The following is a 22,577-nucleotide window of genomic DNA, read 5'->3' as shown; positions in this document are numbered from 1 at the left end:
GCTCCCTCAGAATGGGATTTTCTGCACTTGATGTGGTGGGCAATGCTGGGTGCTTAGCCTGTCACCAGAGTGCAGCCCTAAACTTCCATTCACCCTCAGAGGCTGGGCTCCCTCCACATCCTGTGATACCCACCCCTGGAGTCTTTTTTCTTTTTTTTAAGATTTACTTATTTTTATTGGAAAGGCAGATATACAGAGAGGAGGAGAGACAGAGAGGAAGATGTTCTGTCTGATGATACACTCCCCAAGCAGCTGCAACGGCTGGAGCTGAGCCAATCTGAAATCAGGAGCAAGGAGCCTCTTTCCAGGTCTCCCACGTGGTTGCAGGGTCCCAAGGCTTTGGGCCATCCTCTACTGCTTTCCCAGGCCACAAGCAGGGAGCTGGATGGGAAGTGGGGCTGCTGAGATCAGAACTGGTGACCATATGGGATCCCAGGGCGTGCAAGGCAAGGACCTTAACCACTAGGCTATTGTGCCGGGTCCCCACCCCTGGAGTCTTATACAGGGGTGTGAGAAATTTCAGGTCCTGAGGTATCCGTGCTTGTGGGAAATCTCAGGCCACCCACAGCTTCAGTCCCTGAGCCACCTGGGCCTAGGCATTCCATATCTGAGAGAAGCCAAGCCGGGCCTCCAAACCAATCCATGCTCTGGCTGCATGCCACTGAAGAGGAGCAGTACCTGTCTGCCAGGCCCTGCCTTTAGCTGTTAGTGTAATCCTCTGGGGGCACTTACCTGAGTCCTGGGTACTGTTTCAAATTCTTACATGCACCAGTACTTTTGTTCTCTGAAGTCCCCTGGCACAGTAACTGTATTAACTACAGAGAAGGAACACCAAGGCAAGGAAATGGAATGCAGCTTGCTGCTTGCCCCAAAACTCATAAGGAAAGGCTTTGAAACCTGTCATGTTTCAAAACTGTGGACTAAGCGGTGTGTGAAGCCACTGTTCTCAAAATCACTCTTCCCTCTGGGAGCAGCAGATTTGATCTCTCTGCTTTTGCTCCAGCTCGCTGCTGACACATCTGAGAAGACAGTAGAACGTGGCCTGTCCCTGACAGAGGAGGCCAGGATGGAGTTCCAGCATCCCGATCTCAGCCTGGTCCAGCTCCAACCACTGCAGTCAGTGCAGCCATTTGTAGAATGAACCAGCAGGTGAAAGATGAATTCGTTTATTCATTCTCTCTGTCGCTTCCTCGCGCTTTGTCTCTCACTCTGAAATAAACACATCCTTTTCTAAAAGAAAGAGAGAAATGGAGAAACTAGGAAGCAAAAGACAAGGATGGACAGATGAACTAGGCCACATGCCTCTGGGAAATACGTGGGAAACATTTGGGAAGGAAATGCTGGATAAATCAGTTAGAACCATGTCTGCTGGGACCTGGCTGCAGCTGAATGGCTGGACTTGACTCACCATTGCTCTCTCCTGACAAGTGTGCTGAGCTGCCCATTGGAAGGGGAAGCCATGCACATGGACTTCCAGGATCTTGTCACATTCCCAGGCAAAATACCCATGTCAGTGACTTACAAAGCTTCTGTACTTGGTGGATGTAGATTATGATAGCAGGAATGGAGTAGTCCCAAAGGCCGGCTTTCCGACCACTGACCTGGCAGCCTGCACTGCAGGTTGGCGCCATCTCTTCCCACGCCTGCAGCTCCCACTGAAACAGCTCAGCATGCACCGCTCGCTTAAGGCAATAGAAAGGCAGGTGGAGCGGGAAGAGGGGGTGAACATGGCCTTGAGCTGTGGTCCAGCTGCCCCTTTCAGTTCATGGCAACACCTGGGCTGAGAAAGGCCAAGGTCGGGCTGGGGAGACTCTGGCCTCACCAGTATTGACAGATTCCGTTAGATTGGTTTGATGTGTCAAGGACTGAAAAACGCACAAGGATGTGCATCCTCAGGCCATTCCGGGAAGGAAAATATTTACACGTGACTGGCTGTCCCCTTCCTGACCTATGGGGGCTCCTGCTGCTGGCCAGCTCCTGCTACTGGCCACCTCCAGCAGTGGCATGGAGGATGAGGGCTCCGGCAATGTCTTGTAGGAATCGAGGTGCCCTCTGCCCCTGGCAGAGGCCAAGCTGGTAGTCCACCTGCAGAACCTGGTATGTAACCCGATCTCACTCCCCTGGAGTGACTTCCACCCACCTGTAAAGCCAGGAGCAGCAACTCCTGGCCTAGGAAGCTGGCAGACACACATCTGAGCCTCCCTTCATCAGTAGGACTGTCCAGGTAGACGTCTGCTCTTTGGAGCCTGCATCTCATTTGGAAGTCCGGGAGGCGCATTCTGATGCAATTCTGAGTCACTGCTGCCCTCCCATCCCATGCCAAGTGCACCTGCTGACAGACCACAGATCAAGCACTGCTCCAGCAGGTGCCAAGCAATGATGCTGTGTGCATTGTTCCCCCAAGTAAAAGCTCTAGGTGGCTAGAGATCCCAACCTGCTCTTCTCAATGTTTTGACTGCAGTGAGAGATAATTTCCTGACTTTGATTCCAGTCATTCTGGCAAGCAGCTTCTCAGTGAAGCAGTTGGTGGAGGCACACTTGTGCTAGCCTGTGCATGTGTGGGTGAAACAGCCAGTGGTGCTTTGACTGGTGGCTCGAATGCCATCTGCCTGTGTCACATGCCGGCACACAGCAGCATGGCTGAGAGACAGGAGCCACAAGACTTCAAAATACAAGATTTAAGATGGATAGCAAGGACCAGGGGACTTATCACACGCTCAGGCGAGCAAGTGAGGGAGTCACTCCCAGACTCCGTTTTATTAGGTTTCTTCCAATATGTCATTACAAAGATCCAAGGATCTTGGGCCCGGCGGCGTGGCCTAGCAGCTGAAGTCCTCGCTTTGAATGCCCCGGGATCCCATATGGGCACCGGTTCTAATCCCGGCAGCCCTGCTTCCCATCCAGCTCCCTGCTTGTGACCTGGGAAGGCAGTCAAGGATGGCCCAAAGCTTTGGGACCCTGCACCCACGTGGGAGACCTGGAAGAGGTTCCTGGTTCCCGGCTTCGGATAGGTGCAGTACCGGCCGTTGTGGTCACTTGGAAAGTGAATCATTGGACGGAAGATCTTCCTCTCTGTCTCTCCTCCTTTCTGTATATCTGACTTTCCAATAAAAATAAATAAATCTTTAAAAAAACAAAAGGATGTTGAGATCAGGGGAGAATAAAAATCACAGAAACCTAGTAACATAAATTACAGGATCTTATTGTTTGTCCAAATGGTTCCAAGCAGTTGGTTTGCAGGTGGACCACCATCCCCTTATCTTCAGATTAATAATCAACTACAGGCCGGCCAAAACGCAGGTCTTCCACCACCCTTCTCAGGCAGTTGGACACTCAAAGCTTTGGGAGTTCCCATGCATTCGATGAAGCTGCCGAGGGTAGCCCTGTGAGGAAAGGGTACCCAGCCTTGAAAAGACAAGAATAGGCCTCACACCTGCTCCCTGCTTGCCACAGCCTACACGATTCCTAGGCCTAAGCGTGCTAACCTACAAAGAACTCCCAACATACCTGGGCTAAAATGATGCAATGCATGTGGCAGAGTCCAGGGGAGTCCGTCCAGGTTGCATGCATGCAGCCTTGACTCGCACTTTGAAGGCAAGCTTCTTCCTTCCAGAAACGGAAGAGCAGTCCTGGAGGAAAGTCGTCTTGGGGCCCATCACACCCTCTGGGAGGGCTGCTTGGGAAGGAAGAGGGAGAAGTTGAGTTCAGAGGTGAGCTTCAGGTAAGATCAGCACTGAGCACCCATTCCTACAGCTGTGAAGCTAGAGGTCCAAGAACAGGTGCCAGCGTGGTCAGGGTCTGGTAGGGGATCTTCCGAGGTGCAGCGAGAAACCTTCTTTCTCCTTTGTCCCCAGGCTAATGCGGAGAGCACCCACATATTCTTTTTCTGGGTGCTCCCTGCTCATAGCTGTACCCAAACCCAATCATCTGCCTAAGGTCCCTACTACTAATGCCATCCCATTAGGAGCAGACTTTCCATCCACTGGAGTTTAGTCACCCATGTGCCATTGAGAACTGAGAATCAGCTGGAATAAAGCCCCCTCTTCAGGAAGACCTTTCCCCCTGTGAGGCTTGTGCAGTGGTGTGGTTTCTAGGCGTATGCCAGCATCACCAGGCATCATGGCACCTGCCCATGCTGCTGACTATGGAATCTTCCTGTTAGTTTCTCTTGAATACAATAAATGCTGAGTCCCAACCTGTTCCTTTCTACATTGTCGTTGTGCTTTTCAAGTTAGTTAAAATCAGAAACTAACCAAATGGCAGGCTCTTGAGGGATCAGCAGCCGATCTTAAGACAGGCTCCCAAGAAACCCTCTGTGAAGCCAATCACATGCAGTTAGCAAGTCCAGATCCAAGTCTTAGAGTGTGTCATCACAGGAGCTGAGTGTTAGAAACAAACACCCAAGCCAGAAGCAGTGAGGTCCAGGGCCTTGGAGTCAGACAGTATCCACAGGTGCTACTGGCTGGAAGAGGCCAGTGTCTGGAATACGCCATGGCTGATGTCGCCCCACTGGCATGTCATTTGGCTCACATTGCAAAAGGCACAGATCCACTCAAGTGTGTTGGATGTGACCCCGAGACTTTTTAGTAGGTGGTGTGAATTAGGCAGGCATCATTTTGAGACGGCAGTAGACGGGGAATCTTCCCCTGAGACTTGACACCTGCACAGGTGTCAGGAGACCTCCTGCTGAAGCAGGGGCTCTTCGGACTCAGAGTGCAGCATGAGGAAGTGCCCAGCAAGACAGGAGGAAAGAGAGGCAGATGAGAACAGGCTGTGCATGTGTTCGAGGACTCCATCCAGGACAGGAAGCTCCGGAGGAGAAATTAATGTGGGTAGTTGGCTGTGTGATGGGTCTTTTTTTTTTTAAGTCAGTTTCTGCCATTGTCCATGCCCACAATAATGGACATATATCTGTGTGTGAAGAACTATACTTTAGTAATGATATAAGAGAACTCTGGGGGTGGGAGGGGGGAGAATTGGGGAGGGGATAAAGGAAATCCCAGGGCCTATGGAACTGTATCATGTAATGATAATAATAAAAACAAGTGAAAAGGAGAGTCTCCCACATCAGTACAGGGACTCAAGACTTGGCCCACCTTCTGCTGCTTTCCCAGGAGCCATGAGCAGGGAATTACACGAGAGCTAGAGCAACCTAGACTTGAACCAGAGCCCATATTGGATGCTGGTTTTGCAAGCAACAGCTTCATCTACTGCACCACCATGCCAGCCCCACCCTTTTCTTTTTTGACATCCATCTTGCTGTACTAATCAGGTTGATTCCCATGTGTTATCTTCTAGGAAGCATTCCATTCAGTCTCGCTGAGCCAATCTGCATTGTAATCCTCAAATCGGATGTTCTATGACACAGACACTGCATCTCCCAATTGTAAAAGTCCTGACTGCTAGTGCCAAGTGTGGATGATTTTTCATTGTTCCAAATCGCCACTGTTGACTGTAGATTCACCATGAGCTCGTCTCCCTTGTCAAGCATGTAAATTGTTTTAATCTCTGAAGCTTTCCTGCCAGCATTTGTGAAAGCTTGACAGTCTTTGGCAGGGCTCTTCACCAATCACAAAGAGAGTCAGTGGAATTATTTGGACATCGTTGAGTCCTTGCAACTACTTTTTTGCCTTAGGTGGTATATCAACTGACCTCTTGCGTGTTTTTCAGCTCTCCAGGCAAGTTCTAATTATTGAGTGTCTTTCCACGGAGATCTTAGATTCTTTTTTTTTCCTGCCCCCACTTTCTCATTGCATGCCAAACTCTCAAGGTTACTGGGACAGTGGTCTCACAGGAAGTAAATGCATCCAGCGCTTACCTGCCTCCCAGTGGCTAGCATGTTTGGGAACAGAAAGACGCCAATGTGTCCAGTGTACAAGAAGTCACTGGTTTACCTAACTGGTGCAGGGTCCTTCTGTCCTGTGCATCCATGCTCCACCAGGGGTGCTTCTACCAAAGTGCTCCCGTGCAGTCTCTTGCACCCAGTGGGTATGGCACCCTCCACAATTTCGTTGAGCCACTCTGTGGAGCCAAGTGAAGCAGGTTTTCTTGGTTTGCGTGGATGGAGATCAGGCTCTGTTTGTTGCACATGTTCTCTAGGGGGAAGTTAGGGCTCTGCCCTTCACCCTGAGCATTCAGTGTCAGAATCTGAAAAGCTCACGTCACCCAGCCAGCCAGTGTCGATGTTGCCGGATGTCATCACCTGGCAGTGTATATTTAAACCAACTGCTTTGCAAAAGGAAAATAATATGTTTTCCCTGAGACTGCAGTACATGCTGTTTTTCTCCTTCTCACTCCTGGTCCCCAAGGCCATGGGGCTCTGTGTGCTTGTTCTTGCACTGTGCAATGATGCTTTCGAGTCCTTTTTGTTCACACTTACAGTTGCTTCTATCAGTATGTCTATATTGCTGTAGACTCTGCATTTGATTGTATTTCCTCAAAAGGGCGACACTTGAATTTGCCTGTTTGGATTCTCTGCAGAGCAACCGACTTTAAGCATCACTGCCTGCAAGGACTGTGGCCCAGATAACCTCCTTGGAACCACAACCACAGGCTACACTGACTTGTGGATAAAGACCATGAGTAACACACAGGTTTCTCCCGGTCAGAATGATAACTGGGGTTGGAAGACTGTGGCTTAATCAGCAGATGCTGGCCCACCAAGAGCTTATCTAAATCTCCTAAGAGCTGCAAGCAGGCAGTCTGGCTACAGCAGTGATAGAGGGGATGAAAAATCAGCACATCTAGGCCAACTTCATGGTGAAATCAGCAAGAGCACATGCTGGGGTTATTCGGATATGTATCTAAAGTGAAGGAAATTAAGTCATGCACATATCTCAACCTTAACCAGCAATAAGCTAGGGATGCTTTCTGGGCATAGCCTCGCTGGCCAGACCCTGCAGGCAGGTCCCCGCAGGAAGCTGAAGGTGGCCCCAGATCCCTTGGCCTGTCTATTCTGTGTCCTTGCCTCTTACACCTGGCCTGGCTCCCATGACTCATTTGCAACCATGCGGCATGGCAGAAGGGATGTCTGAGTGAGTGGGGACATGGGAGAAGCCTGCATCTTCTGTCTCGGTGTCTTGGGACCCTTATACACACCCTGAGCTGCTGGCGGTAGACAGGACTTCAGCAGGATCCTCTAGAGTGGACAGGAAAGAGCAGCATGAGCTGTTGCCACTAAGAGGTTGGGTGCAAGTGCACCTAGCTGCCGGCTGGTTTCAGATGACCCAGTACCTACCTACCATGGAGAGTAGAAGAAACCCAGCAGCCGTGCCTCGAACCCTCATCCACTACTCCCAATCCCTGGAGTAGCTTTCCTGGCAGCAACCACTTACCTTGGATTCCTCACCATTGAGGGAGGATGCATGGGCAGGTGCAGGCAGGTGACTGGCGGGGCAGCCAGCAGGGCCGTGGACTGCTGCCCTCTGCCAAGCTGAGACACCTGACCCCTCTCCTGCACTCGGGACTGGAGCCCCCTAAACACATACACATACACACCCCACCCCGGAACCTGCCACCTTCAGTTGCCAGCCCCTCCTCCTCAACTACCTTCACTGAGGCACAGCTCACCAAGCTAGCCAAGCTCCCTAATGCTGCCATCTCCCCTAGGACCCTTCAGCTCCCACCCTTCCTGCCACCTAAGGGACACCAGCATCCGAGGATGCCCTGCCCAGGGCCTGGCCCAGTCCTAGGCCAGCTCATGGTGAATTCTATCTCCCATCAGGTCAGCAGGTTTCCTTGGCGATCCCAAGAGACCTCAAGCAAGTTGTCAACCAATCAGGAAATGACTCCCAGAGGATGTACAGCATTTGTGCCAGTGCTACACCCATGCCCCTGGCTCTTGCAGTTCTGGTTGCACACAGACCTGCAACTCCCAACAGGCATCTACCACAGACTAAGTTGAAACGACTTAAGAACCTGGGCCTGGACGGCTAGAACACGTCCCTCACCACAGTCCTTCCTGAAGACCTTGCTATGACAGTCACAGAATAAACAGAGGATGGCTTTGAGCTTAGCAGTTAGGGTGCCAACGGGGACACCTGCCTCCCATATCGCAGTCCTGGCTCTGGCTCCTGACCCCAGCTTCCTGCTGAGGGACACCTGGGAGGAGTCTCACAAATAAGCTGTTTTCTTCAAAAACATAAAATCATGGACACACAGTCAGGGAGGACTGAAGCTGCCCTAGAGAGACAGAAGACAAAAGCATCAGCAGATTGGGAAAGATGTAGGACGGTGAGCCGGGCCCCACCGTCCAGGTCCCCAGCGGACTTACTCTCTCTTCCCTGCCCACCCTGCTTCAGGAGGTAGCCAGAAGAAGCAGAGAAGCCCACCGTTAAGCTCCCGTGACAGGTCACTGTCAAATACAATCACACGCAAACATACTGTAGGAAGTACTTCCAGGTGAGGGGCATAAGGAACAGCTGAGACAGAAATGAATCTCACAGTGAGAATTGGGTCCCGTTCCCAAGGCAGCTCATTATATATCCATGGATGCAAGGGTTCCCAAGTCTGAGACACTTCTGCTCCCAAGCATCTTGAGTCAGAGAGGCCCTACCTGCAGCAGCTCACCTGTTCTAGAATAGCCTGGCCCAGTGGCTTTATTTCTTGCTGATGTTTGTCTCAGTCAACCTCTCGGTAAGCTGCAATCCTGGCTTCTCCCTACGGTGCTCCCACAAGTGCGCTTATTCAGGCCAGCAGGAGACACGGCTGACTCAGCACCAAACCAAGCAGGAGTCATCTAGTGTTGTATTGGATTTGAACCAGACACCTGCCATTTAGACCTCATCAGGAGTTTTGGTACTTCTTTAGATTTTTTTTCTTTATTTGGGACATAGGGACAGATACACAGAAATCTCCTATCTGCTGGGCCAGGTTTCACTGCATTGAAGCCAGGAGCCAGGACCTCCATCCAGGTTTCCTGCACTGACAAAAGGGACCCGGGCTTGCACAGAGCTCTGCCTCCCGAGGTGAGCAGCGGAATCAGGAGTTGGGACCACGCAGTAAGCTAAGGGTACTCCGACGTTGGACGAGAACATCTAAGCTATTAGGCCGAACACCTGCCCCTCTAAGATATTTCTGGAGAGATTTGTTTTTGGTACTAAAAGGCAGAGTGACATATAGAGAGGAAAAGATAGAACCTTCTGCTGGTTTACTCCCCCAGTGCCTGGGCCATCTTCCGCTGTATTCCCAGACGTGTTCGCTGGAATTGGAGCTGGACTGGAAGCAGAGCAACCAGGATTGGAACTGGAGCGTAGACATTACAAGTGTCATAATGCTGACCCCAGTGGCTTAAAATGAGAGTTGCTATAAGTCAGAGTGAGGAACAGCCTAGAGATTGCACCTGGCATTGAACAGCGGCAGGAAAGAAACTTGCGTGCTTAGAATTATGAGTCCACTGTTGCCGTCAAGTGGCTGTTTGTCCTGAAGTTGAATTGCCCTCCCTGTCTACACCCAGAAACTTGGGTGGAGGATCAGCTCTCAGTACCTCGTAAGCACCTGCCACGTTCACCGTTCTGGACGGTGATCAGTAATGGGAAGCGCCTGGTGGTGTGTCATCCAGCCTGGCAGATATTAGTCCTAGAGGAAAAATAAGTCATGAAGTGCCTAGAGTGCTGCTAATTTCCAGAGAAGCAGTTCTGGGCCTGTCACACTCCACACTAGAACACCCAGGTCATGAGTCTCAGGGAGAGGATGGGTTCAGGGGCCTGGTAAGGGAGGGTCATAGCTGTGGTTATCCCGCATGCTGCCCAACTCCAACAGCATACCCCCTGGGTGGTATGGGACCCCCTTACCTGTTATCACCTGTAGAACATTTGGGAAAAGCAAAGCATGAGGCGGCTCCAAAGGAGCCAAAGGAAGCCTAGGTTTTGGCAGCAACTCAACCTAAAGTCAAGGGAAGCGTTAGCTCGTGGCTGGAGGAGGTGGGATCAGAGTCAACAAGTTTGGTATAACCCTAGACAGCCGGCTGCACCTCGATGTGCAGTGTGATGGTCTGACATCACCAAGAACCAGGTCCCTGGCAGCTTGTAAGAGTGAGACACGGTAGGCTCGGGCCACGCCCTGTGAGGGACGCATTGTCTGTGGATTTTGATGGGCTGCCCTTCGCTAAGTCACCCCAGAACTCTTCCCTGTGCAGCTGCTTCTTCATCTGCAGCAGGCAGGGCTTCTTCTGACTCAGTGAGTGTGTGTTTATGTGCAGCCCACTGCCCGGGGGTGCAGGGATGCCACCTCCACAGTGCACAGCCTGACAGACCCTGGAACTTCTCTTTTAGGTATTTTTGCTTTCTTCTGGTTCATCCTAGCACTTGCCTCCTCCCAGGTGCTCTGATCACTGCGCTTCCTCCCAGATCATCTATCTTCTCTGGTAGCTGCCAGCCACTGTGACTACTTATATCTGAATTCACTGAAACTTAAGGGGCCTGGCATAGCTGGTAAAGCCAATACCCATGATGTTGGCATCTTAACAGCAGAAGAAAGCCCAAGTGCCTGGGCTCCTCCACCCATGTGGGAGACCTGGATGAAGCACGTGGTCCCCGACCTTGGCCAACCCTGGTCACTGCAGCCATTTGGAGAATGAGCCAACAGCTAGACATCTCCCTCTTTCTATTCTCATCTCTTCCTTCTACTCCGCTCATGTTCTCTCTCTTACTCTCCCCCCTGTCCTGTCTCCACCAGCAGAGAGAACTGTTGGTGAGCAAATGAAGTTGAAACTTTACAATGAATGTGTGTTCAACTTTGTACCTGAGCGTTGCTCATCATGAAAAACAAACCAGAGCAAGATCCTTATGAGCCTGTTAGAAAGCATCAGTCCCTGGGCAGTCCACTCTTGGCTGGCTGGTGGTGACCCCTCTGGTCTAGGGAGGGTCCAGGCATGGCAATGCAGGCTCTGGATGCGGCCAGCCGTGGAGATCGCAGTCTCACCTAAGTGCGTGTGTCCAGGCCATGCATCCTGTTGCTTTGTTTCTCAGGAACTTGAGCTGGTCTGACATGACTGAAAACACTCAGTGTTTTCTCTCCTCCTTCAGTCCTCAAGCTGTGGTTCCTCTCAGCAGAACCGGAATCACAGTTCAATGTGTAGCGCTTCAGGGCACAGACTCGGCACCTCGCACACTGCGGTGCTCAGCTGTGCCTGACCCAGTCCTGTGCTCCACGGCTGAGCCCTGATGCCCTGGTGTCTTCAGGCTCTGTGCCCCCCCCCCAGGTCCGTCACCTGTAAGCTGCAGCCATGTGCATGAGGAGCTTCCCAGGTGCAGAAGCCACCGCCCCATCCCCACAGGGCACCTGCTGTCGGCCCTGTGCTGAAACACCAAGGCACAGACCTCAGTGGCTGCTCAGGACCCATACGCTCTGTTTCCTGAGTAGAAACCTCCAGAAAAACATCAACAGCAGCTTTCATGACTTCTTGTGTGAGAGGCCAGGAGAGACAGTCCCCAGCGGCTCTCACCTGGGGACTGGGACAGATGCTGACACGACTTCTGGGAGTCTATCAATGCCAGTGTCTGCATTTGCAACACGCCGCATGCTGTCACCTCCCCCTGTGCAGAGGGAGGGGCCCTTACAGGTGTGCCAAGGACGGCTACTGGCTGAGCCGGGATGCACTGTTGCAAGGGAAAGCTGTGGATCCAGGCTTCATCTCTCCCCTAGGCTGGCTCTGAATGCAACTGCTCCGACAAGACGAGCCTGGACGGGACGCCCCCTCCCCTGTAGATGCCAGCCCTCAGGTTCTCAGGTGGGCTTTGCCTGAGGGTCACCGCTGTACATTTCACGAGTGTAGGTTTCCCCAAAGCGGATCCAGAGATGCCATGAGGATAGAGGGGGGTCTATCCAGGAGGTGTCGTGGCTTCTCTGCAGGCGAGCAGTGGTGTGTGGAAGGGACCAGCGATGTGGCACTGCAGGTAAACATCATCTGTGTGCCTTGGAGCCACCTCTCACCTGGAGGGGGAACACAGAAGCCAGAGAACCCTCAGCCTCCAGCTTAAACAGAAAAGGCAACCACGGAAGAAACAGCAGTGCCGCTGCTTGGGGTGAAGCTGAGCTAATTTACGTGGTGGTAATTAATAACTGGTTCTTGGGGACTTCCTGTCTGCACTCCCTCAGCTCTGCTTCATACATAGAGCATCTGCGTGAGCCCACAAGCTCAGGAAAAAGAAAATCAACAACCCTAGCCTCACGGACCCAAAAGGAGAGAGGAGGAGGCGTGGGGCACATTAGAATGTCTTCCCAACAGAACTCAGGTTTCTAATGCCACGAGGCATGTTTGTTTCTCGAGTCATCTCTGAGCTGTACCCTCTTCTACCCCTTAGCTAGGTGTGTCTGTTGTTTGCTTTGAGGGAGCAACGCAGCAGCTCTCACACCTGCCATAAAGTCTAGCAGCATCCCATAGCATGGGGAGGGGGCTGGGAGAGTGTGTCCCGCACGTGGGGAGAGGGGGTGTGCTCCACCCCCTCACACACTGAACTTCCCAGCACCGAAGCTCCTGGCATCCATGCGCCTCGGTGGTCTTCACCATCTGCCAGGGGGTACCCGCACAGTGGAAATGACCATCTCTTCTGGAGGTAGGGAGCCAAGGTTGAGCCTACAGGAGCTGTCTACCCCATCAGCAGAGGCCATGCAGTTGAAGCATTCGTTTTTCTCCACACTGAAAATCCCTGAAGCCAATTCGCAGGTTCCTTCTCTCTCTTGGTTTCGTCTGGCCCCTAGAATGCCCACAGCAGTTCCAGGCACCACACCTGAGGGCAGGGGGGAGGCCTGAGCCATCCTTGCAAGGCCCGGATCAGATCAGAAATGCACACTCCTTCCCAGACACACTCCACCCCCAGCAGCCAAAGCTGTGGCCAGGTATGGGTCAGCGTGTCCGACACGAAAGGGCAAATCAGATCATGTTCCCATCCACCTCATGACCCCCAAGGCATACGAGTCCCACTTGGCAATTGAGTGCTCACACACACAGGCCTGTTCTGTGGAAAGTTGTTGGACCCCTAGTATAAGTTCTGCTGATTCCAGCAATGGCCACGGGGAGGATCATCAGGAAGTGACCACATGGTGTCCAACAAGCTGAGTGAGTCCCGAGGACCCTGTCAGTGAGTTAGTGACCTTGAAATTGCAGCCCCTTTCTTGTTAACAGGCGGTTCGGATTCAACAAGGTAAGTACGTACATGTGCTAGGAAATTCAGCAGAATTCCAACGAAAAGCAGAGGGCTTCTCAGGCTGACAAGGGACACTGGAAATGGGACCACCCCGTCTCTAACGCGGGTGGCCAGCTGGCCCTTGGCTGTTCCTGAGAACCAGAAAGGGACTGTAAACTTGCCCCACAACCACCTGTTCTTAGCAGTGACACCATTCCAGGCCTTCTCTCCTGGGGTGGTTCTTGTCTCCCTGGAATCTGTTTAAAGTTGCACAGGAGGCACTTGCTCTTGCTCACCTTGGCTTCCTTGTTCTCCAACCCTGCAGACCAACAAAGCCATGGCCAAGGGCGACTTCCACCAGGCCAGCACCAGTTCTCGGCGAGCCCTGTTCCTAGCTGTGCTGTCCATCACCATCGGCACGGGCATCTACGTGGGCGTGGCCGTCGCCCTCATTGCCTACCTCTCCAAGAGCAACCACCTGTGAGCTCCTTGCAGGCACCAAGGGGTCAGGGGGGTAAAGGGGAGGGGAGGGACCTGGGTCAGGACCCCTCCCTGGCTGTGCTGGACAGAGGACTGCCCATGACCCTGTGGAGCCCTGAAATTCCTGTCGTTTCTACCTTCTGATGTCATTGTCACAGCACTGTGTAGAGCACTGGGTAGATGGGCACCGCTCATCCTCCCCCACGGGAAGCTCCAAAGAGTCCCCAACCCATGCGGCTGTCCCCAAATAGATCCTGGTGGCCCAGCAACCACACAGCTCTCTGAGGCCTTGCAGTGCCTGGAATGCCACCGCATCAGCAATATACAAACAGTTTAACAAAAACAAAGCATTTATTTTTTATGGAACATGGTGCAAGAGGCAGAGGTCAGGGGAGCTGTCACTGTGCTCTGGGTAGCCTGCTTACCTCCCCTGTGTGCCCCACCCATACACACCACCACCACCCTCCCATAGACCGTGTCTGCTGGAAGAAACTGGGGCAAGAAGGAAGAAGACAAGCAATCACCTCCGTTCAAACCCAGAAGAGCATGCGACCTGCCCCAGCCAAGGAATGTGGCCTCCAGAGGAAGATGTCTCAACTAGCAGCTACCTGCAGCAATATGCAACCATAGGACCTGCCCGATCCAGGCCAGAAAGAGGTCACAGCCCAACTGGAGACTCCTGGGCATGCCAAGGGTTTCCTGTCAAACAGGACCCTTTGGGGACAGTCACCCAACGGCCATCAGCAGCGCCACTACCAATCCTACAGATGAGATGGGCCTTACTTCGTGGACTGAATGAATAGCTATTTTCTTGTCATTTTTTTAAGTGTGACTCTGCTTCACGCTGCTTATGTTATCCAATGAATGCCGAGAAAGAAGTCATCACAGGCATTTTAATACCATTTCACTGCTGTTTTACGAGTGTTCATTCTTTAACAAAAACGATCTTTTAGCTTGTTGGCTTCAAACTTTTCTTTCTGAATTACAATTCTTGGGTTGCATTCAGACCTGCCATTCTCTGTAAAGGAACCCCAGAATTCCCCCACCCCACCCCATCCCAGGACATGCCTGCTGTGACAGGTAGCAGGGTCCTCTTACAACAAGACCACAGCACCCCCAGATGCTGCCTGCTATTCGTACCTGCCATCGGCCCCTGAGTTCTCAGAGGATGCCTAGACCCCCTCTTAGTTTGACCTTGGTTCCACCCACAGCTCTTAACAAAATACTGATCCCTGAGTGCCAACCCAGAAACCCTGACTTTACTTATCCAGGATTGCAGACTGTGTGACAGAGGTTGACAGGGGCTGTCCTGGGGCCAAGGGTATAGATTTGATTCCACCCTTGACCTTGAGCATTTCAGTTAGTTCTGAAAATGGTGAGCATAGTCCAGTGGATCAAACCCCTACATCCAACTCACATTTGTCCTTCATGGATGATCCAAAATCTTACTCTAGGAAAAATACATGGAAGGAGCCGGTGACCGGCAGCAGAGAGCCATGGTTTGGGAATTTGAATCCAGTTGAGCTATTCTCTAGCTGTGTGATTAGACTAATGTCTACACCGCTCTGAACCTTGACCCTGGAAAATGCCCTGGGTGACAGGGCACAGCACTTGGCATGTGTCCACTGGATGGGGTGGCCATGGTTGCTGAGTCCATGGTTATTTTGTGTCTTCGCCTCTTTCCACCCCATGTCTTGGGGTTGGCTCATTCGCCATGTGGAATGGGCTATTTCAAATCTGTCCTGAAATGACCCATCGCGAGCCCTTGGTGAGGACATAACACCCATCTCAACATGCTCACCTCCACTTCCTGCAGCTGCCCTCACTCAGCCCCACGTGCTAGGCATTCTGCCTCCTGCTAGAACAGCAGTCTGTCTTCCAACCTCAGTCTTTCTCAACGCTACAGCTTCCATTTGCAAAAGGTCAGTCCTCACTTCAACTCGAAGCCAGGCGCCAGACAAGACCATGTGGGCACCATATTGGTGTGCACAGTGAGTACAAGCATCAAGACCCAATAGCTCATATTGGAGGTAGTCAGGCGGCAGGCATGGCTGCCCTGTGATACCCTTGGCCCAGGCGGGAGGAGAGGGCCCATTCACCCTGAGTGATCCTGTTATTGGCCTCAGCCTCTCTGTATGCTCAGGGTGCCCGTGAGTTTCCAGATCAGCACCACAGTGGGTGTACCCACCACTGGCTGGGCTGTGCCCTGGGGACTGGACACATGCTGGTTCATGTAATCTTTCTGAGAATAGAGGGGACAGAGAAGGCAGCATCCCAGTACCATGTGAGTGGCCACATGTGCACTGGGCCTGCCCTGGGCACTGGACACACGCTGGCTCATGTAATCCTTCTGAGAACAGAGAGGGCAGAGACGGGAGCAGGCCAGCTACATGTGAATGGCCACATGTGCACACTGGGATCCACTGATGACACTAGCCAGAGCCAAGCCTTGCATTCCACACCAACTCACAGAAGCCTGAAATCTTTCCCCCCCAGTTCATGCTGGAAACACCCAGTGCACAAGTGACCCTGCCCATGTCCTGAACCCAGGAAACAGCAAGATGAATATATAGCCCCAGTCCCAACTACTATTGCATTTCTGTCCCACCTTGGAGTTCTGCAGGATTTGTCACCTTTGGTTCAGATCAGCTTGTCGGTGGATCTCTTGAAGGCATGGAAGAAATTCTAGTTTTCATTTCATACCCCGTCTCGGTCAACAGAAAGTGGAACAAGATGAGGAGCCCGGGCTGACTACTTCATTGAAAATGACATCTGGACAAAAGCTTGTACAAGTGACCCCCTCCCATACCCCAAAGTTACGCATGGTGCCCCAGCCTTCACCAGCCTCACCCCCTCTCTGCTTTCCCTACTTCACTCAGTAACCCTGAGTTTACCAGGTGTATCCGGCCCCTCAGGTGTCCCCAGTGAACCCATGCTACCAGATGTGTCCATCCCTGCAGGCACCACAAACACACCAGATCTTTCCATGAAGTCCCTGGATGCAACTTACTTGGCCAAGTGTCATAATGTACCCAGAAACCCCCAACCATCCCCCAGACATACAGCCCCCAAGAGGTCACACAGAAGCCCCATGGCTCGCGAGGATCAGGCCCGCTGACAACAGAAGCTGCCTCTCCCAAGCCTGCTGGGAGCATCCCTCCTGTCCTGTCCTGCTGGCCCTGCCAGGTGGGGGCCTCCCTCCTGTTCTGTACCAGTGGGCCCTGAAGCTAGAGGCCTTAGTGTGAAAGCGCTCAGTGGGACAGTCTCTCCCTGCCCCTCTGGGTCCAAATGCCAAGTGGTCAGGACTCCGCATTCACAGCCCATCTTTGAGACTGCGTAGTGGCTAAATTCCAGCCCTTGGGAGGGCATTTGTGAGTCCTGTGTTTTTCTTCAAAGGTTGTCTACCTCCATCGCCCTTGGTGGGTTGAATGTGTGCTGATCTGATGGGCGCACAACCTAGTGGGTGTCAACTCAGACCGAGGCTGAGGTTGTCTTCTGTCCCACCTCCTGTCCTAAGGTCCCTCTGCCACCAGCACATTGGAAAAGTCAGCAGGAGCCAGCAGCTCTGAGAGGTTTTGGCTGGGATGACCCTTTTCCCAGGAGCCCTCAATTCTGATCTGTCCCCTCCCCAGCCAAGTTGCCTTTTGCAGGACTCTGCTTGGCAAGCAGTGGAGGAAGCCCAACCCAGTAGAGGAAGAGAAACCCCCGGGACCTGCAGAGGGCTGGCTGCCAGCCAAACAAGCTTGTAAATCAGTAGGCCATGTGTCAGCCAGCTGAGTTCTCAGCAGGAAGCAGCTCTCCAGGCAGGACTAGGGTGGAAGGACAGAAAGACTGAACTGCATTTAGGACATAGCTGGACTTAGGGTTATGCCTGAGGGTTTATCAGAATTTGTCGCTGCTGCTGTGGCTACCCTGGGTTTTGTTTCCAAAAGCCTACAGACAAGGATAAATTTAAATATATTTTTTCATTTCATTTGCGGGGCAGAAGGACAAGAGGGAATCTTTCAGGGGGTTTGTTCCCCAAATGGTTTCAACAGCTGGATCTGGGAAAAGCAGAAGCCAGAGACCTGGAGCTCCATCCTAATCTTTCGTGTGGGTGACGGGACCCAGGCACTTGAGCTGTCTTCTCCTGCATTCCCAGGGGCATTAGCAGGACACTGAGCCAGGAGTGGAGAAGCCAGGACTTGAACTGGCAGCTCTATGGGATGCTGGTGTCATAGCAGCGGCTTTACCCACTGCACTGCAGCACCAGCCCCCAGGACAGATTTCTTGAAGAAATCCTCAAACACCAGGTTGCACCTGAGTGCAGGTAGGCTGGAACCTCAGCGTTCCTCCTTACATGCTGTGAAGGAGGCCATTTCCCACACTAACAGGACTGTGCCCGGTGGAGTCCCCACACCCACTGTGAGTGCTAATGGGTGAAAGTCACCAAGAGCTGGCCCACCCCAGGGCCTGCCTCGCACTGCAGGTGAGCCCATGCTTGTTCATGCCCTGGCAACTTGTCCATCCACATCCAGGCCTTCAACACCTCCACACTGCAGAGTCCAATCAGATGCAACCAAAACCCTCCCTGGGCATGTGCACTCTAAGCACATAGGGTCCCAAGAGCACAGCTGGGACATGCACCCTGAGGTCACAGCTAATGCTCTTTGGCTCCCATGGCTGCCATCCCTGCAACGCTGACTGTCACTTAGACCTCTTTACTGAGGAGCCACTGGCTCCAACGCAATGAGTTCATAATGAGCTTGAGTTAACCTAACCTGGGCCAGAGAGGGTGGTTCATGTGTATGGCTTTAGCCCCTGGACATGCACCCAACCACGCAGACATTGTCTGAGTACAGGGTGCCCTGCACATCTCCGGGCAAGTCCTGAGGAGTGTGTCCCTGCCCCCCAACTCTCTAGGATGCTGTGCCCTGCTTTTCACTGGAATCAGATCATCTGAGACCAATCTGAAGGCATACAGGGCAAGTAGATCTGGATAGACAGACACATGGAGATGGATGAATAGATGATAGACACGCTGAGAGAGAGAGAGAGAGAAATGATTGATACATGATTAGCGTAGAGATAGACACATTGAGACAGATAGAGGTATACCGTCAGGGTGCACATATAGAAACATGACATAGATGCTGTGTTATATATAGGAACATGAGATAGAGATGAGCAACAAATGTATGGATACAGAGACAGGATAGAGACAGAAGACAAAAACAGCTAGCAAGAGCTGAGAGGTATGTCGTAATAGATAACAGATACATTGCAATAGATAAATGGAGATGTTAGATGATGCATTCAGATAGACCAAAATTAATGAAAGGTTCGGGTGGATAAAGATAGATACTAGGGATAAACAGAGATGAGAAAGGAATAAGAAAGGAGAAAAAAGATAACTTAGAGAAACAGAGCATCACCACATTCAAGAGCACCTCACGAAGTTCATAAAAAACATGCTTAAAAGAAAGAGATCAGACATGGATTGAAAAACATTCTTGCACCAAAACAAACTTATCTGAAATTCAACTTCCTGATAAGTCTGAAGTGCCCCCACACAACTTGAGGCCACCTGTAGGCCACACCACAGCATCCAACGCCCTGGTGAGACAGATCAAGACTTGCAGGGGGCACCATGGCCAGGTTCCTCTCTGCCACCAGGACTGCAGAAGGAGCCAGCACATTTCCAGCAACATCCATTTTTTTCAGTTGACCTGGCTCATGAGGAATCCCCAGGAGAGCAAAGAACCTGTTAGGGTGGGCAGTGCCCTGGCTAAAGGCCAAGTTCATGACAGGTTCACCAAGAGCCTTAAAATCCTCCTGGGTGGCACAGCCAGGAAAGTCCTCTGCCCACTCTCCCAAGAGGCTCCAGTGTCATCAGAGGCAAGAGCTGGCTGGTGCCCAAGGACCCTACTTCATCTAAAAGATCAGGCTTCCCACGGCATTGCCATCCTTCCTGCCAGTGCACAGTGGGAAGGTGGAGAAAAATGAAAATGGACACTTCCCACAAGAGACCTCCTGACTCATTATTATCCCCCCATCACAACATCCCCCCCCCCAAAAAAAACAACAGGCAGCTACAAGAGATGTCCCAACAAATACCCATGAGCCAGCTAGCAATTCAAACAAACCTGTATTTTCAGATGTTTTCTTGTGTTTGAAAGGCACAGTTAAGAGAGGAAGAAGCAGAGAAATCGCATCTGTGAATTCATTCCCCACATGATCACAATATTTAGGCTGAAAACAGAGGACCAGAACTTCATTCAGATCTCCCATGTGGATGCAGGGGCCCAAACACTAGGACCAGGAAGCTGGACCAGAAGTGGAGTAGCCAGGACTCACACCAGCACTCATGGGATGCTGGCCATGCAGACAGAGGCTTAGCTTACTATACCACAACACCAACCTCTATAACAGCAAGACTTTTTCTTTAGGACAATGTGCACCATACATTTGAAAAGTGTTCTGCACATTATCCCAACTCCATATCCATGGCAGGCCATGCACACCTGTCATCATCCTCTTTTTTACACAAGGAAGTCGAGCAGATAAGGAAGGACCAGGGGATGGTTAGGGGCTCAGCTAACCTGGAGTTGGCACACTCCCAATCATGCCTGGGAGATTGCCCCGTACCCCTGCTTGAGTCTCATTGAAACCTAGGCACCTGGCTGCATCCGCCTTGACATGCAGCAAGCATCTCCTGGGGAGGAGAAGCCAGGAAGCTGGGCTCCCTCCATATGTCCCGGATCCTGACAAGTGAGTTTTCTCCTGGAGTAAGTGCTGCTTCCAGAAGGGAAAGGAACCATTCTGAACCTGAATCCCAGGAAGTGGTGATTGAGGCCAAAAATGTAAGGCCTGGGGTTTGAATGATCCATCCTGTCCAAGGTTGGGCAAGGTGGAAGAGCAGAGCCAATGCACAAGCAACGGGCAGTTTGTAAACCCGTAGGAGGGACACAGGTCCACACGTACAATGCCCAGGCCAGTTCATATTGGGGAGAGTGCCCACCGCAGAGGTCAGTCAGGCTGGGAAGTTCTGCACCCCGACACCACACAGCAAGCTCCAGGTGAGAGTTCCTCGTGGCCAGCATGGTGACACAGTGGATTCAATCACCTCCTGCAACACCAGCGTCTCATGGAGGAGTGCTGGTTTGAGTTCCGGCCACTTCCAACCAGCTCTGTGCCGCGGAGGACAGTCTTTCCTCCACATGGGAGACCAGGATAGAGTTCATGGCTCATGGCTCCTGTGCTCTGCTTGGCCTGGCTCCAATCTTCTGGGAAGTGAACCAGTGGGTGGAAGGTTTCTCTCTGTCCCTCTGCCTCTCTCCTTTTCTCCCTCTCTCTCTATTTCTCTCTCTCTGCCCTCCTCTCTTTATCTTTCAAATATATATATATTAAATATATATAATGTATTTATATATTTACAAGATATATATATATATATATATGTTTAAAAGATGGTCAATTTAGAATACACAAGACCTGAAAGACTGACTTGCTCCAGGCTCTGGCCTCCCACTGGTCTCCTGCCTCTGAGACCTTCCTTCTCTTGCCTTCCTTCCTTCCCAGTACAGGACACCTGCTGTAGACAATATCTGCAGAGACACCCACAAATGGTAAGGCCTTACAGTCTGTCTCCAGCCTGGATTGGCTCCTTTGGACCCACAGCAGCTCAGGGCTGTATGTATTCAGTCACAAACCCAGGGATAGAAAAGAATTGCTAAGGTGCAACTTGGAAAGCTCCTATGATTTCTCAGTTATGCATCAAAGAAAAATGAACATCACGAAAGTCAATTTGGCTCCTTGGAAAACGAAGCGAGGTCAGTTGGGAAGGTGGGGGAGTAGGGTTGGGAGAGAGGGAAGGGACTCAAAGAAGCCTTGAGCAGGTGGACCTGGGGATAGCATCTCTCCAGCGGTTCAGGAGAAGCACAGAGTGGTGGCGTCACTGCCCACAGGTGACACTGGGGTGGCAGCAGGAGGCAGCAGGGCTGGCAGCGGCACAGCCAGGAGCAGAACGGGCTGTGGCTTGACTCTCCAATTTCCAGGGCAGCTCAGGAGACTCACACCTGGACATGGGCTCCCGCTCAATCTCTGATTGGTCTGCAGTGCTCCAGCCTTTACTCTGATGGCTCAGCACTGACACAGCCAGCAGTCCCCAAGATGACAGAGCAGGCACCCATGTGCAAATGTTTCCAATCCCCTTTGGATCCGAGCTGTGGTTTAACAAGAGGCTGATCCATCACAACAGGCATTAAGGAGAGACGCTGAGGCTCAGAAGGGGTGACTTCAAAGGCACCTCTTAGGAGCTCAGTTCCCCAGTTCCATTCCCAGATGTAACCTTACCATGGCCCACCCCTCATGCACTTCCAAAGGCTTCCAAGGTCATCCAAAGCCATCCTTTGGCCTCTGATCCAGCCCATAAGATCCCTGCCTAATCCAAGTTCCAGAGGGATTCATTTTTTTATTGGAAAGACAAATTTACAGAAAGATCTTCCATCTGTGGTTCATTCCTTAAATGGCTGCAATAGCCAGAGCTGAGCAGATGTGAAGCCAGGAGCAAACAGCTTCTTCTGGGTCTCTCATGAGGGTGTAGGATCTCAAGGCTTTGGGTCATCCTCCACTGATTTTCCTGGCCACAAGCAGGGAGATAGATGGGAATGGGACAGCCGGAACATAAATCAGCACCCATATGGAATCCTGGCCCTTGCAGGGATAGGATTAGCCAGTTGAGTCATTACATTGGGCCCCTCAAATCTAGAGCTTTTAAGACCAGGCCCACCAGACACTCATCCACCGAATGGAGAAGCACACAAGGTCCTCACTCTCCCAGGATATTCTATTGCATACCTACTCGGTTATTGAGTACTGCTCTTTGCTCCAAAGGTATGGGGATTCATTGGAAAAAGTCCAGCTCTGTGGGTGTTAGTGGTGGCCAGAGGAACCAATGAAGTCACTGTAGGGAGTAAGAAGGCAGGTGGAAGC

General features: G+C 51.8%; 1 protein-coding gene across 1 annotated transcript in view; it reads left to right on the top strand.

Annotated features, from left to right (window-relative positions):
• Positions 1–13,608, top strand: part of SYNDIG1 (synapse differentiation inducing 1) — a 72,387-nt gene extending 58,779 nt beyond the window's left edge. Inside the window, exon 3 of the mRNA XM_040981225.1 lies at positions 13,450–13,608. Within this exon, the coding sequence (XP_040837159.1) occupies positions 13,450–13,608 (159 nt within the window). The remainder of the gene's footprint in view (positions 1–13,449) is intronic.
• The last annotated feature ends 8,969 nt before the right edge of the window (positions 13,609–22,577 follow it).

The sequence above is a fragment of the Ochotona curzoniae genome, unplaced genomic scaffold, assembly GCF_017591425.1.
Source record: "Ochotona curzoniae isolate NIBS_2020 unplaced genomic scaffold, NIBS_Ocur_1.0 contig_3520, whole genome shotgun sequence".
Taxonomy (NCBI): Eukaryota; Metazoa; Chordata; class Mammalia; order Lagomorpha; family Ochotonidae; genus Ochotona; species Ochotona curzoniae.
Note: the sequence above shows the minus strand (reverse complement) of the source record. Positions and strands in the feature narration are given on the sequence as shown.